Raw genomic sequence first — 17,520 nt, forward strand, 5'->3', positions numbered from 1 at the left:
GGAAGCTGCTCAAACCCTGCCTTGGCGTATGTGTCCTCTTTGCCCCACCTCTGCAGGACGGAGGCTGGGGTTCTGCAGTAGCCTTTTCTTTAACCGCAGGTGATGGCATACCTTCAAACCTATTCTCTTCAGATCCTGAACAGCCAGTGGTGGGAAATAATCAAGCCAATGTTCTGCTTCAGAAAACTTCACTATGTCTTCATCAGAGAGCCCAAGGGATTTCATAATGTCCCACTGGTACTTAGAAGATCCTGCTTTGGCAGCAGCTTTGCTCTGAAAACAAACACAAACTCCATTAAAGCATGCCCAACCACTGGTCAGCACCCCAGGACTACAGTGATTTTAACTTAGTAATCCTATTTGGTAATTCTGTTTGTTTTTAAGAAAGGGTCTCACTGTGTAGCCCTTGCACAACACACACACACACACACACACACACACACACACACAATTTCTAATTCAAATAAGGAGGAGGGGAAGAGAGAGCTCAGCAACTCAGAGTGCATACTGCTGTTGCAGAGGATGCACATTTGATTCCCAGCAACCATGTTCACAACTGCCTGTAACTCCAGTTCCAGGGGATGCAACACCTTCTTCCATAATCTGTAAGTATCTGCATATAACATATCCACATAAGGACACACACACATTCACATAAATAAAACTAAATCTTTTAAAAAAATAAATAAATAAAGTCCTCTTCTTTAAAAAACCTTCTTATGAACTCTGAGTTTACTATCCAGCACTGCACTAATGTTAGTTGCTTGGGCAGAATGGATGTATCATAGTTACAGAAGAGTAACATTAGGGGAGGTGGGCAAAGGTTATGCTGGAACACTGTGCTGTCTTGAAACTCAATATATAATTAGAGTGTAAACAATAAAGCCGGATGAATTTTGAGTTGATTTTTTTAAAAAATGGATATTGTATATGGGTGTTTTACCTGCATGGAGGTCTGTGTATTGTGTGCATACAGGTACCCAGAAGCAAAATAGAGGGGATCAGGGACTAGAGTTATGGTGATCATAAGCCACCATGAGGGAACTGGGAATAGAACACGGGTCCTTTGATTTAGTGTAGTTTTCATCTTTGTGGGCACATGTATGACACATGTTTGTATGCCTCCTCATCAGTATCTTTGGTGTATCCATGGAAGCCAGGACAACCTCTGGTAGCATCTCTAGCCTTCCAGCTTGCTTTAGACAGGGTCTGCTTGTTGTTTGATAATGTGACTCCAGAGTACCTGGCCCACAAGCTTCTAGGAATTCTTCTGTCTCTTTCTCCCAGAGGAACAATGGACTGTTGAGATGGAGATGCCGTGCTTACCTGGGAAGATCTTTACCCACTGAACTACCTAAACAGCCTTGATTCAATACTGCCTCTAAATTATCAAGTACATTTCCTGTGTCAGGTACAGTGCCATGTTGGTTATGTACAAATAAACCAAATAAGGAAAACATCAGCCGAGTCAACCGAAACATAAATGACCAGCAAACCTTTTTCCCTTTGGCTTTATCCCTCACTACTATATCTCCAGGTTTAGCACTGCTTTCTTCTTCTTCCTCTTCTTCCTCAGGAAAATCAGGAGGGCAGCCATACAGCTCTACTTCTCTTTTCAGCTTGTCAGCGCATGCCTATACAGAGACATCAGGGAGAGCCAAGTTCAGAACTCAAGGAGTTCTGTTTCCAAGGCCAACTAAAATCGGCTTTTTGAAATGTAATGCAACACATGTATAGACATACATATCATTAAATACAGTATCATTACAGAAAACTCAAAAGATGTAAATCACATACCTCAAAATCCACTGATAGCTGGGCGTGGTTGCGCACACCTTTGATCCCAGCACTGGGGATGCAGAGGCAGGCGGATTACTGAGTTCGAGGCCAGCCTGGTCTACAAAGTGAGTTCCAGGACAGCCAGGACTATACAGAGAAACCCTGTCTCGAAAAACAAAAAAAACAAAAACAAAACAAAAAACAAAAAAACAAACAAACAAACAAACAAAAATCCACTGATATAGTTTGTATTTTATTCAGTATCTACAGTGGGGGCAGGGAGGGGAGGTAAAGGATGTGGAACAATCAGAGGATGGACTGGGGGAGGGGTGATAAAGGCTGGACTAAAAGACTAAAAAAATAAAAAAAATTTTAAAAAAGTAACAAAAACAGGGACTGGAGAGATGACTCAGTGGTTAAGAGCACTGACTGCTCTTCCAATTCCGAAGGTCCCGAATTCAAATCCTAGCAACCACATGGTGGCTCACAACCATCTGTAAAGCTACAGTGTACTCATATAAATAAAATAAATAAACAAATCTTTAAAAAAGAAAAAAAATAAAATAAAATATCTACAGAACTCAATGTAGCATACTGATACACTGAACAGCAGAAGTACAAAGACACATAAAACACAGACATTATAGGGTGACAATACTAGTAACGGTTTCTCATTTTGAAAGATTACTTTCTTAGTAGTGTAAGGTAAATGCTTACCCAGAGCTAGCATAACAGAAGTTAGCTATGAGGATCCCTGATATGTAGACAGGACACACAGTAAGAGAACAGACACTGACATGAAGTGATGTATCTAAGGGTATAAGCTAAGAGGCTACAGAACTGTGCTATCTATCCATCATAGCTCTTCCCAGTTATATCATGAGTTCACTTCCAAAACAGAAAAACCATCAAAAAGACAGGATCGAAATTATGAGAGTAAGGAGGGGCTCTTACATCCAGAAGAGTTTCAGTTAATAAGTAAGATACAACTAGAAAGGTATTATTTGAACTGACCCTACGTGTGCACATAACAGCTGTTCTGGAGGCTGAAGCAGGGGGACTGCAAGCTCAAGGCCACCCTGGGCAATTTAACAATATTGTCTCAACATAAAAATTAAATACAAAGAAATATGAATGTAATCGGGGTATGGAGAGACTACTTACTTATAAAACAAGACCCTGCCTCAAAATCCAGTACTGAAAGGAACAAGTCACTACCATTGGTGTGAAGATGTGACCCAGTGTTAGAGAACAAATACTGGATTCAGTTCCTCATACCACACACGGATTCAGTTCCTCATACCACACACATATAACCAAAAAAAAAAAAAAAAAATCATTTTGTAAACACAAATACTGTAATTAAAGTAAGCCAGGATCATCAAAAGATGTTCAAACCACAAGGTTACTGAATACTAGGGCATCCAGAGGTTCACAATTATAGTCCCATTGTCCCCCAAAACTTTTTTTTTTCCATGATAGGGTTTCTCCGTGTAGCCCTGGCAATCTTGCAACTCATTCTGTAGACCAGGCTGGCCTCGGACTCAGAGATCCACCTGCCTCTGCCTCCCGAGTACTGAAATAAAGGCGTGTGCCACCATCTCATGGCTAGGCTACTTTTTAATTACAAAAGATGCCCTTTGAATGAGGAACTCTGTCACCTGTTTTAACTTAATATTACTAAAATGGACAGGCTGCCATTGTGTGCTTTCTGATATGACACAGTGGGAAGTTTATGCCTCGTCTATGTAGTATTCTTTTCAAAGTATCTAATTCAAACATTAACACCCATAACAGACAACTAAAAAGTCTAAAGTGAACTACATTTAAAGCCCAACCCACAAAAGAAATTATAAAAATGCAAACAGGAAAGACATCCTGAGATCACCAAAGAAATCTAACGACAGAGTAGAAGGTGACATATCACATCATGCTCAGTCAAAAGGAGATGACATGACTGCAGTGATGCACAGAATGACCTTGCTCTCCAGAGGGGGGCACACTACAAAACTTATGCATGCTATAAGGGAAAGAAAGATGCATGCTACAAGTGAGATCAAGACTATGGGAAAGAGGGAGCTGGTGAGATGGCTCAGTGGGTAAGAGCACTGACTGACTGCTCTTCCGAAGGTCCTGAGTTCAAATCCCAGCAACCACATGGTGGCTCACAACCATCCATTATGAGATCTGACGCCCTCTTCTGGTGCTGTCTGAGGACAGAAACAGTGTACTTGTATATAATAATAAATAAATCTTTAAAAAAAAGACTACAGGAAAGAGATGCACACTAAAAAGAGATGCACATTACAAACAAAGAAAGGCAGCAGACTGTCAGTAGAAAATATTATGTATTCCCTGTGTCATCCTTTTACCTCTTTTGCAAGTCAGACATCTGTCAAAACAACAGGCTAGGGAATAAGAAGTTTCTGGGCTGGGGTACAGCTTGGGCATCACAGTGCTCACCTCAGCCACTCAGTCCTGGGTTCTATAACCCTGTACCACATATGCAAGGCATGATGGCACCACCTGTATTTCCAGCACTTAGTAGACAAAGGCAGGTCATCCAGGCTACACAGCATGTTCAAGGCTACATGAGAAACTGACTTACAAAAACAAAAAACGAAACAAAAAAAAAAAAAAATCCTAATTCTATTACTTTTAAAATTGTTTTCAGCCAGTTTTGATCACTCCTGCCTTTAATCTCAACACTCAGAAGGCAGAGGAAGAAGGAGCTCTGTGAGTCCAGGCTAGCCCTGGTCTATATGAGCTCCAGAACAGCCATAGCCTACAAAGTGTCTTTGTAGATATTTTTGTCTCAAAAAAAAAAGAAAAGAATCTTTTAAATTCCAGTTTTCTGATCCATTTCTTTTTTGTTGTTGGGAATTACCTCTAAAATAAGCTTTTGTTTTGTTTTGTTTTGGAGAGGGTCTGTCTCACTACGTAGATCTGGCTGGCTTGGAAGAGTATGTAGAGTTGTAGACCAGGCTACTGCAAACTCAGATCTGCAGGCCTCTGCCTCCTGAGTGCTAGGATTTTTTTTTTTTTTTTTTTTTTTGAGACAGGGTATCACTGTGGACCTGAAAGTCACTGTGTAGATCATGCTGACCTCAAACTCGTAAGACATCCACCCGCATCCGCCTCCCATGTGCTGCAATTAAAGGTGTACATTACCATACACCAGCAACAAATGAAGATATGAACTTGCAAAAATGGTCATAATATGATATGTATTATTTTGTCCTTCTGTGTGTATAAATGTATACATCACTGTACGTGTTACTTGTTAAAAATAACTACCCAGGGCTGGAGAGATGGCTCAGAGGTTAAGAGCACTGACTGCTCTTCTGAAGATCCTGAGTTCAAATCCCAGCAACCACATGGTGGCTCACAACCATCCGTAATGAGATCTGATGCCCTCTTCTGGTGTGTCTGAAGACAGCTACAGTGTACTTACATATAATAATAAATAAATCTTTAAAAAAAAAAAAAACTACCCAATTCCAAGAGATATGAAAGTATAAATTACTCAAAACACATTAAAAAACAAACAGAAATCACTTGTGCATTTCTGTGTTCTGTGTGCTTTTCCTTCTTGCTGAAACAGGGTCACACAGTGTAATTCAGATTGGCCTTAAACCCTGTGTCAACCTCCAAAGGACCACACTTGCCTTGCCTAATGTATACTTTTACTCAAGCCCTTCTGCAGGTAGTTTGTGTGGGCACATGCATGAGCACATGTGTGGGAGTCAGAGGACAACCCCAGGTCAGCCCTGGGCCTCCATCTTGAGATAAACTCTCTTGTTCACTGTTCCACATGCCAGGCTAACTGACCCTGAGCTTCTGGAGATTTTCCCATCCCCTGGTAGAGGCACAATGACATTATATGTTTGCATATTATTCTGCTTTTAGGTGGATTCTGGGGCTCCAAACTTAGGTCTTCAGGCTTGCAAGTGCTTTACCCATTATGCCACCTCACTAGCCCTTCTGACGTTTTTGTAATTAATTTTCACTATAACAAATTCAACTCATTTGGTACAATGTGAAAATCCAATTCGAAGACCAAGAATCTGGCATTATTGTTACTCTAAGCTAAAGAGAAGACCCAACCCTCTATGCAATCTTACCTTAATAGGCATACCGGTACAGTGTAACCCAAAGGGAAACAGACAGCTTTTTCCTTTTAATCTCTGGTATCCTACTGCAAACTGCAGAAAGAAAGTCAAATCTCAGTGATAGACACAAATGGAGATGTACACAAGATGCTAACTTTAACAGCAGCACTGTTTCTCTCTTCCCAGCTTTAGAACACCAGACAATCCATCACTGAACAACTCTAGTGCACTATCCATTTAATGTTTTTCACCAACACACAAATTTTGAACATGCACACGTCTAGACCACTGAACAAATATACATATGGTGTGCAAATAAAACTAAAAATTCAACTATCAAAATTATTGTTTAAGGGCTGGAGAGATGGCTCAGTGGTTAAGAGCACTGACTGCTCTTCCAGAGGTCCTGAGTTCAATTCCCAGCAACCACATGGTGGCTCACAACCATCTGTAATGGGAATCCAATGCCCTCTTTGGGTGTGTCTGAAAACAGCTACAGTGTATTCACATACATTAAATAAATAAATAAATAAATAAATCTTTAAAAGAAAAAAATTATTGTTTAAAAGTAAAATTTTGAATTTAATAGGAAAATTATTATTTAAAAGTACGATTTTGAATTTAATAGGAAATAAATTCTATACACCCTATATAATTTTATTCAACCTGGGATTCACTATAGATGTCCCTATCCCATCTTAGTAAACCTAGAGTTTTACCTCACACTTGGATAAGGAAAACGTATGTCCCAAATGAAGGCGTCCATTCATGTATGGATACGGGAAGGTGACAAAGTATTTGCCCTTGCTGCAAAATAATCACGTAGAAAAGAAAACGTTACACTTCTTTCATAATAATGGGTGGAGAGGAGGCTTGGCTACATAAGTACTCTGTTTAGAATCTGGTTAAAGAGCTGGAGAGATGGCTCAGTGTTTAAGAGCAATTGCTGCTCTTCTAAGAAGGCCCAGGTTAGGTTCTCAGCACACACATGACAGCTCACACTCACCTGTAACTCTTCTGATCTCTGCAGGCACTGCACTCACTGGTACAGTTATATGCAGGCAAAGCAACTCATATACATACTACAAAACTAAAATCTTTTTAAAACCAAAGTAAAGTTTACCTGTCGTTTGACAGCAAGTTTAGGCTGGCCAGGGTGGCACGTGCCTTTAATCCCACCACTCTGGAGTCAAAAGCAGGTATAGCTCTGTGAATTTCAGCCCAGCATGGTTCAAAAAGAAAGTTCTAGGCTAAAGCTACAAAGTAAGACCATCTCAGAAAAGATATTAAGTTTATAAACCTGAAATTAAAAGGTCTCAAAAATTAAAATAAGGTTGACTTTGAAAACATCATATACTCATAAATGACTGTTTCATGCCTCAGACTATCTTCCTTTTTCACAAGAAGTATTTGTAACCTATGTATTTATATCACACAGCATAAATGGTGCACTTATAAGTGACAGAAAGCAGAGGCAAGAGATCTCTTATATAAACAGTGAGCTTCAGGTCAGCCAGGGCTACATACTGATGCCTTGTCTCAAAAAATAAAATAAAATAAAATAAAACAAAATAAAATAAAATAAATTTTCATTTTATTATGGTGTGTAGTAACATGACTGAGCACTTACAAATGCATCCTCCAAGTTATAAGTCAGTGATGCCACCCATGTGTGCTCTCTCCTCCCCACAAGGGAAAAACTGGCAACCTCTAGTTGGCTTTAGGTCATTCTCTTCTTTCCATTGTTTACAAATATGGATATGATCTTCGACAACATATCATTTAGTGCAGCTCACTCGTGAATTTTACATAAAGCATAGTATGCTTCATGAAGACTTTTACAATCTCCTCTTCACAATATTAATAATTTTCAACATTACTGCATATCTCAACAGCTTGTTCTGTTACTGAACAAAGCATTATTGTCATTCATTTTTTATTACACTTCCTTAAAGTGGACTAAAATCCTAAAACCTAACAGCAGATGCAATGAGCAGTAGGTTAAGGTTTAACAACAGATTACATAGGCCAGCAAGTCCATCATACTCAGGCATTCCATTAGAGTACAGCTAAGTAGTAAGTCAAGAGGACGGAATTTAGAGTTAGTAAGCCCTAAAAGCAGTCTACAGTCTCGCCGTGATTTCATCAGATATCAGAAACTAAGCTGGCCTTGCCTGGTTCACACTTAGAAGGGCAGAGCCAGGTGTGGAGATCATGCTTTTAATTCCGGCACTGGGGAGGCAGAGCCAGCCTGATCTACACAGCAAGTTCTAAAACATCCAGAGCTACATAATAGAGAGGCCCTGTCTTAAAAACAAACAAAAAGAGTGGGGGGTGGGGGGGGTACGAAAGACTCATAGCCTGTGAACTCTTACCAACTTTGAGATATTTATTTAGCCTCTCTGTACCTGTTTCGCCATATATAAAAAAAAAAAAAAAAGTTAAAAAACAAAAACAAAAAACATTGTTTATCACATTAGGGATAACTTAGTTAGTAGAGTGCTTTCCCAGGGGACCCAAAGCCCTGGGTCTACTCCTCAACATCACATAGATCAAGCATGGTGACATATGCCTGTAATCCTAGATAGAGAAGATAGAGGCAGAAGAGCAACTCAGGGCATTCTGTTTCAAAACAAAACAAAACAGGGGAGGTGGGGAGACCCTCTAGAAAGAACCAGAGAACGGGGAGGTGAGAGTCTCTTAGGACTCAAAGGGAGGAACCTTGGATGAAATGCCCAACACTAGGGAAAGGGAACTCACTCGTAGAGTCCACCTCCAGTAGAAAGACAGGGCACCAAGTAAAGGGATGGGGTTGCCATTCCACAGTCAAAAACTCTGACCCAGAATTGTTCCTGTCTAAAAGAACTGTAAGGACAAAAACAGAGAAGAGAAGACTGAGGGAAAGGAAGTCCAGTGACTGGCCCAAATTGGGATCCATCTCAAGGGAAGGCTCCAAAGCCTGACACTATTACTGAGGCTATGGTGTGCTTATAGACAGGAGCTTAGCATGGTTGCCCTCCAAGAGGCCCAACAAGCAGCTCACCGAGACAGATGCAGATATTTAGACCCAACCAATGGACTTAAGTCAGGGACGCCTGTGGTTGAATTACGGGAAGGCTGGAAGAAGCAGAAGAGGGGAGCAACCCATAGGAAGACCAGCAGTCTCAACTAACCCAGATCTCTGAGATCTCTCAGACACTAAGCCACCAACCAGGGAGCATACACTAGCTGATTTGAGTCCTGACACACAGCAGAGGACTGCCTGGTCTGGCCTCAGTGAGAGAAGACACACCTAACCCTCCAGAGACTTGAGGCCCCAGGAAATGCGGAGGCCTGGGGGGTGGGGGACATCCTCTCAGAGACAGGGGGTAGGAGGAATGGGATAAGGAACTGTGGGAAGAGGGAATGAAAAGGAGGTAATGGGTGAACTATTAAAAAAAAAAAAAAATAGAGGTAATAAAAAAAATTCTCACCTTAAAAGGTTGTTAAGCAGATTTCTGAATTTGAGACCAGCCTGGTCTACAGAGTTCTAGGACAGCCTGGGTTACCCAGAGAAACTCTGTCTTGAAAATCCAAAAAATAAATAAATAAATAAATAAATAAATAAATAAAAAGAGGAACTGGAAAGGTTGGAACTGCTGCGGGCTGGTGAGATGACTTAGCGGGTAAGAGTACCCGACTGCTCTTCCAAAGGTGCAGAGTTCAAATCCCAGCAACCACATGGTGGCTCACAACCATCCTTAACGAAATCTGACTCCCTTTTCTGGAATGTCTGAAGACAGCTACAGTGTACTTACATATAATAAATAAAAATAAATCTTTTTTTTTTAAAAAAAAAAAAAGGTCAGCTGTAACTTTAAAAAAAAAAAAAAGAGCATCCGCTGCTCTTCTATCAGACCAGAGTTCAGTTCCCAGCACCCACATGGCAGTTCACAACCATCTGTAATTTGAGTCCCAAGGGATCTGACACCCTCTTCTGGCCTCTGTATGCCCACATGGTGCATGGACAGACATGCAGGCAAAATTCCCATAAACATTAAAAAATAATCATAAATAAACATAAAACATTCTTAAGGTTCAATGAGTATAGTCTTGCCTAGCACACAGAAAATTCAGTTAGCCACCACTACTGTTATCTGAACACAAGCATTTTTGTTTTGTTTTGTTTTTTGAGACAGGATTTCTCTATATAGGTCTGGCTGTCCAGGAACTTGTTTTATAGACAAGGCTTGCCTGGAACTAAAGATGTGCCTGCCTCACAAGTGCTAGGATTAAAGGTATATGCCATCATGCCTGACTTAATACATGTCAACATATCCAAATTGAGTAATTTAACATAGATTTACTGTGGATTGTGTTTGTTTGTTTGTTTGTGGTTTTGAGTTTCTCTGTGTAGCCCTGCTGTCCTGGAATTTGCTCTGTAGACAAGGCTGGCCTCAAACTCAGAGATGTGCCTGTCTCTGCCTCCTGAGTGCTGGGATTGAAAGCATGCACCACCATGCCCAGCTTTTGTGGCACTCTTTGAGAGGACAATACTTTGCAATATGTTTCCTCCCATAATCATTGTCTGCATTTGTCTCAAAATTATCTTAGTATCAAAACAATATACTTTTTATGAAATAAGATCAACAAATACAGTGACCCTACAAAATTTTATTTGTATTGGAGGTAATTATCAGTAAGAATCTCTCAAGAACAACAAAAACCCTTTCCTTTTATCAGTCAGTAAATACAAAACTTTAAAACATTCTTTGTCAAAATGTGAAAAATACTAATTTTAAAAATCTGAATCAGCTGGCGTGATGGATCAGCAGGCTGAGGCTCAAGGTCAGTCCTCAGAACTCACACAGTAGAAGAGGACTGCAAGTTGTCCTCTGACCTCCACACATGTCATGACACACACACTGATAAATGAGGTTTTGGGGTGTTTTGTTTTGTTTTGTTTTGTTTTACATTTTAATATGAACAAACTCTAAGAATTCCATAGAGAGTTGCCTCGACTACTTAGTGAAACACTGCACCTTCAGCCCACTCAGACATTATCTCACTTTCTCACCTCCCTCTTCCTGGGGCAGTTAACCCGAGGCTCCTCAGACTCACCTGGTCTGCTTCTGCTTCTCCAGAGAAGATGCATTGACTTCAAACACTTTCTCAGCTTCCCATTTCTGCTGGACTTCTTTCTCAATCTTCTTCAAGAAGTCGACTTTGGCTGTTCCTTTTCTTTCCTATTAAATATAAAAAGACAACAGGGCTTGCTTTAAATAGTAAGAGCAAGGGATGCTAGTACATGCCTGTAATCCCCGCACTTGGGACGAGGAAGTAAGAGGACCAAAACTTCAAGTTCACTCTCAGCCACACAGCAAGCCTGAGGCAAGCCTGAGGCAAGCCTGAGGCCAGCCTGGACTACATGAGACCCTGTGTGAAAAACTAAGAGGAAAAAAAGAAGTCAAGTTCACAAAGAACCAAACTGCTCACTGACAGCTCAAATTCCCCATGCCTACCTTCAAATGTAAAGGAACAAGATTCTAAAAAGTAGTTACTGAGCCCAGAAGGGGTGTCGCACACCTTGAATCCAGGCACTTGGAAGGCGGAGGCAGATGGACCTGTGTGAATTCAAGGCCAGCCTGGTCTACAGAGTGAGGTCCAGGACTGCTACAAAGAGAAACCCTGTCTTTAAACACCAAAATGATCATCTACCTACACTCACAACAACAAACTAGAATTAAGGATCAGACTAACGTCACTATAAGTAGTTATAATTGAGGAAATAGATGTTTCACCTGATCACAATGTAGGCATACACAGAAACGTCATATGGTACCTCAACATATATAGTTTCTAGGAATCAAATAAAAACTGTTTTCATTGAAGAAAAGAAAACAAACAAACAAAAAACAAAAGATAGGCAAGAGTGCTGGTAGCATTCAAGTTGTGCTAAGCATCTCCACTTTTTACCTAATCTGTGCCCAACCCTTAGAACGTATAATATTGCAAAACTCCATTGGGTTGAATCACCCAGGCCTCTCTACCTGATGACTTAACTCACATCATGTAACAGGGGCTGACCGAAAGGATGCTCACTGCCTGTTTGTTGAGTGTATAAATAGATGAAGAAAGTTCTGCTCATACAGAAAATCAGTTATTACCTATCTACTTCAAATCAATAGGTAAAAAATTATAAATACCTTTTAAAATGTAAATACAAGCTGGATATAGTGGGACATGCCTGTAATTCCAGCACTCACCAGGAGGCTGAGAGAGGATGATGATGTTGAGTTTCAGGCTAGCCTTAGCTACATGTATTCCAGGATAGTGTTACAGAGAGGCATTATCCCAGGTAGACAGACAGACAGACAGACAGACAGAGGAAATTAGGCACTGCAATGTAATGCTGTCACCAATCTGCTCATATTTAATTAGATCACATGAATACTTAGAAAAGTGAAGGTAGTCCAACACAAAATCATAAAGTTACTTTAAAAAATAAGATTTTTTTTAATGTTATTTTTGGTAACTGCACTGAACAATTCTCGTGCACAAACTTTGTAGATGATAGTCATGTCACAATATCAAAAGATTGGAAATGCCTGAGATTCTCATTTGGACTGTAAAACAACTTAATAACTAACCTACCTCTACTCTACTCCTGTGCATACTGAATTCTGCTTCCGATGCTAACATGAAACAAATAACAAATCTCTTCTTATCCATAGTATTCTGCAGTTCATTTATTTTGCTTGTGGTCTGGGTTTTCTGTTGTTTTCCTTTGCAGACAACAGTCTCACTATGCAGCCCTGGCCAGCCTAGCGCACTATGCAGGTCAGACTGCCCTGGAACTCACAGAGATCCTCCTGCCTCTACCTCTGACGTGTAGGGATTTAGATGTGCAGCACCAGGCCCTGCTATTCTACAGTTACTAGGACACTCTTATAACCATCATCTCAATCGTATATCGCCGAGAAGGACGAACCGTGATTATCATTTTCAAGACACCAAATCTGAACTTGAGACAGCTAGCCAGCGAATGGTGAAAACAGTGAGATACTGTCATCTTACCCCATTTCTGCTTTCTCTTGTTATCCTGCCCATACTCTGGGCTCCACCTCCTCCTAGATACAGAACCCTAAATAAGTTCTATCGGGTTTTCAGTCTAATAGTTCAGTACTCTCTCAATGCACCACACTGTTTGGGGCAGAACAGTCCTTTGTAAACTGCAAGGTGTTGCATGAATACAAATTATATTCCTTTTTACTTACAGATATTTAACCTTGCAAGATCAGAAACATAGACATCACCAGAATAAAAATGAAGATATTAGTCACTGCCTCTTTTCTTGTAGTTTTTCTGCTCTGGTGCTCTCACGTGCTCTCTCTCTCTCTCTCTCTCTCTCTCTCTCTNTATATATATATATATATATATATATATATATACACACACATATCTTTCTAACACTACTTCTCTCATAACATTGGATTTTAATATCTATGTGTAAAACCACTTCAAAAGATTTTACAATGACTATAAACAGTTCTTTCAAGGTGGGAATGCAACATAATGGTAGGCCACTAGCATGTGCAAGGCACTGGGTTCAATTTCCAACACTTCCCACTTCTGAAAAAAAAAAAAAGGAAGAAAAGGAAGAGGAAGGGAGGGAGGGAGGAGGGAGGAAAAAAGAGAAGGAAGAAAGGACGGGAAAACCCATGATCTTCTGAAGAGTACAAATGAGTTACTTTTAAGCCAGATACAATACTGCACCCCTGGAATCCAGCCCCCTATATAGAGAGAAGCAAGAGTTTCAGGCCCACCTAAAACTCAAAAGTCAAAAGAAAGAAAAAAAGAAAGAAAAAGAATCTAGCTCCAAAAACTCTTCAATCCTATAGGATTCTACTTTTTTCACCAATCCTCAGCCTGCAGGTCCACCCAGTCCTATGGATGTCACTGCCTCTCTGGATCCACCTGAGCTGTTGTTTCTAGTTCCAGTTCCTCTTGTCATTGTTCCTACCTGGAAATACCCTTCCCAGTCAGCTCTGCTCCTCCACCTGGGTACATAGCAGGAAGAAAAACTGTTTCTAAACTCGTGGTCACCGTGCTCAAGAGGCCTCATATAATAGAATAATAATAAATAGCTTGCATTCTGAAAGCCAGTCGCTCTTTCCTGGTAAGCTATTTAATTCCCCACCCCATACCACTCCCCAGTACTGGAAATTGAACCTTGATTATGCTAAGTAAAAACTCTACCACTAAGCTACCTCCTGTTCCTTTTTCTTTTTATTTATTTATTTATTTCATGTATGTGAGTGCACTGTTGCTGTCTTCAGACACAGCAGAAGAGGGCATCGGATGCCCATTACAGATGGTTGTCAGCCACCATGTGGTTGCTGGGAATTGAACTCAGGACCTCTGGAAAAGCAGTCAGTGCTCTTAACCGCTGAGCCATCTCTCCAGCCTTCCCTATCCCTTTTCACTTCTTATCTATTCGCTTTTGCTCTGAACTCATTTGGTAGTCCACGCAAACCTTTCATTTTCAGTCCTCTTACTTCGGACTCCAAAGTAGCTCAGATTACAAGATCTGTACAACAGGGCACAGCTGCTTAATTTTAAATTAGGGTAATATTTAAAAGTCAGTGCTTCGGGGGCACTAAACATATTCACGGTGAGATGCCCGATTCTTGCAGTAGTTGAAACGTCAAATGCTCTTTCTTCTTTACCTCTATTTTTATTAAAAACTCGATGAATCTCTGCTTTCGGAATTCAAGTAGTCAATGTAAAGGGAAGCCAGTAAGTTCCCGGGTCAACTAGCGAGAGAAGCAAACTGATTCTCTAAGAAAGCCCTGCCTCACGCGAGGGAAGGCGTCTTTCGGAAAGGGATGTCCCCTTCTCAGCGACAGGCAGCATGTGCTGAGACCAGAGCTCCCTACCAGCTGGGTTCCAGGGCCCGAACCTGAGGACGCTCTTCCCGCCCAAACTCACCGCCATGGCGCCGCCCAAACGACTGAAGATCCAGTACAGTCGCCCAATGAACCCCTCAGAGATGTGGGTCCAACTTTTCCCTCCCACTCGTGGAAGTCTAGCCTCTCAAGACACCAAAGCACACACTTCACACTTGCTGAGGCAATCGCAAAGCTCACTGACTACACCCGGACCGTCTCTCGGACAGCAGGGAGTTGTAGTTCCCAGACAACGAGTACTGAAGTCCAACAAGAGTCCGTGGACTACAATTCCCAGAAGACAAAGCGATACCGGAAGTTATCTGTAGCCATAAGCCTACTCCCAAGTGACACCGGCAGTGATGTCACCTTACCTTGAACTACAAGATCCGTGATGCAGTTCGGGATGATGGACTGCTGCAAGTGTGCTAGAAAGTAGGTGGAATTGGGAACTTCAACCTTCGCACCCCGTGGAACTGTCCGTCTGTCAGGATGCCAGGATGCGGAATTGATTACTATTCAGCAAGTGAGGCGCTAATTATGGCTTGCCAGTATGTAGTCGTATTTATTATTACCGGTGGCATTCAACAGCTCAGCATGTAGACATTTAATAGCACTTACCAAACTATCTGCACCTTTAGGCGAGAGATCAGAAACCCACCTGTTCTCAAAGCTTGGCTCAGTCAACTCCTAAGACACATTTTAAGTACTCACCCGTCTATGTAGCTATGTGCAAATGTGCAAAAATATTTCCATCAGCACGAAAAATATACTATTGAACAGACCTGATGAGAAATAGCTTTTACTCTCTGGTGTTCAGATTAATATCAATTAATCCAGTAAACATTGTCTGCAAAGCACCTTAAAAGAGGTGGACAGCTCAAACATATGGCTACCAACAGTACTAGAGAAATTTTTTTTCACAAGTAATTGTATAGAAATATAAAATTAAATTATGGTATAATACATACCTAGTGTATGATATGAACACACACAAAAAAAAAAAAAAAAAAAAAATGTTGGGCCGGGAGGCAGAGGCAGGCGGATTTCTGAGTTTGAGGCCAGCCTGGTCTGCAAAGTGAGTTCCAGGACAGCCGGAGCTATACAGAGAAACCCTGTCTTGAAAAAACGAACAACGGGCTGGTGAGATGGCTCAGTGGGTAAGAGCACCTGACTGCTCTTCCAAAGGTACAGAGTTCAAATCCCAGCAACCACATGGTGGCTCACAACCATCCCTAACAAGATCTGACTCCCTCTTCTGGAGTGTCTGAAGACAGCTACAGTGTACTTACATATAATAAATAAATAAATCTTTTAAAAAAAAAAAAGAAAAGAAAAGAAAAACAGGCAACAACAACAAAAAAAAATGTTGGATGAAAGAAAGAAAGAGCCTTAGGCTACAAAGAAGAAAGCTCTGTCAACATCTTCTTGTAACTAGTAACAATTTAGAAATCACTTAATGCCCCGGTTAAATGTGGGTTAAATGTCCTGAATTTCTCTGTTCTTTATCTCTCTTTAAAAAAAAAATCTAGCTAAATGTAATTGCCTGTTTATCAGCAGACTTCAAGCTTCATGACAGTAGGATTGCGCCTAGCAGTATCTGGCACATGGCAGGGACTTCGTAATGTTTTTGAGTGAGTATGAGAATCTCATCCTCCATAGCTTTTATAAGTGATGTTGAACTTTTTTAAAGATTTATTTATTTTTATTTATATGAATTACACTGCAGCTGTCTTCAGACACACACACCAGAAGAGTGCATCCCATTACAGATTGTTGTGAGCCACCATATTGTGGTTGCTGGGAATTAAACTCAGGACCTCTGGAAGAGCAGTCAGTGCTCTTAACTAACCGCTGAGCCATGTCTCAGGCCCCGGTGTTGTACTTTTACAATTGTGACCGAACCTGTACTATTTGTCATCACAAATCCCATTGGCAATTGAAATCTTTCATGTAGCAAATTGCTTATTAAGCACTTCCCACGAACCTGACACAGAACCAGAATAGAATAGAGAACAAAACAGACTAGTTGCTGACTTGTGGGGCATATTATTTAATGAGCATGAGACATTAAAGCAAAAATAAACATGTGATTCAGTGAATACAAACTATGCAAAACCACCTTCATGCCTCCAAATGTATTCTTATTTCCCACTAAAATGACTAAAATCCATTTTTCTAAAGGGAACCAGGGTTAAGTGCTTGTCTAGCATTGCGCAGTCCTAGGTTTGATCCCTAGCTCCACAACAGAGGACAATAGTCATTTGGATTCCATTCATTCAACAGCATCCATTTAGCATCCTTTATGTACAGGACCCTCCTCACACTGCAGAGACACTTAAACAAGACAGACATGGTTGTATCTTTCATGGAGAGTCGACTAAAAGGAGAAGGCAGACATTAATCCAGCAGGAGTAATGAGAGTCCACTCAGGGGTTTAAGCTCGGGAGGGATTGGTTCTATTTAGATGGTGTAGGAAGAGCATTCTGAAGAAAACTGGAATAGAATCACAGTGAAAAACTGGAAGCTACAGCTGCTGTTCGTTTGTGATGGTGTCTTTGACTATGGAAGCATTGGTTAAGAAGGTGAAAGAGGGCTGGAGAGATGGCTCAGTGGTTAAGAGCACTGACTGCTCTTCTAGAGGTTCTGAGTTCAATTCCCAGCAACCACATGGTGGCTCACAACCATCTGTAATGAGATCT

General features: G+C 40.9%; 1 protein-coding gene across 1 annotated transcript in view; it reads right to left on the bottom strand.

Annotated features, from left to right (window-relative positions):
• Positions 1–15,037, bottom strand: part of Lars (leucyl-tRNA synthetase) — a 59,047-nt gene extending 44,010 nt beyond the window's left edge. Inside the window, exons 1-6 of the mRNA XM_021214200.2 lie at positions 14,862–15,037; positions 10,992–11,116; positions 6,611–6,698; positions 5,904–5,984; positions 1,497–1,634; positions 112–273 (exon numbers count right to left, since the gene is read on the bottom strand). Of these exons, the coding sequence (XP_021069859.1) occupies positions 112–273; positions 1,497–1,634; positions 5,904–5,984; positions 6,611–6,698; positions 10,992–11,116; positions 14,862–14,867 (600 nt within the window). The 5' untranslated portion in view covers positions 14,868–15,037. The remainder of the gene's footprint in view (positions 1–111; positions 274–1,496; positions 1,635–5,903; positions 5,985–6,610; positions 6,699–10,991; positions 11,117–14,861) is intronic.
• Positions 15,038–17,520: the final 2,483 nt, after the last annotated feature.

Source organism: Mus pahari, chromosome 15, assembly GCF_900095145.1.
Source record: "Mus pahari chromosome 15, PAHARI_EIJ_v1.1, whole genome shotgun sequence".
Lineage (NCBI taxonomy): Eukaryota > Metazoa > Chordata > Mammalia > Rodentia > Muridae > Mus > Mus pahari.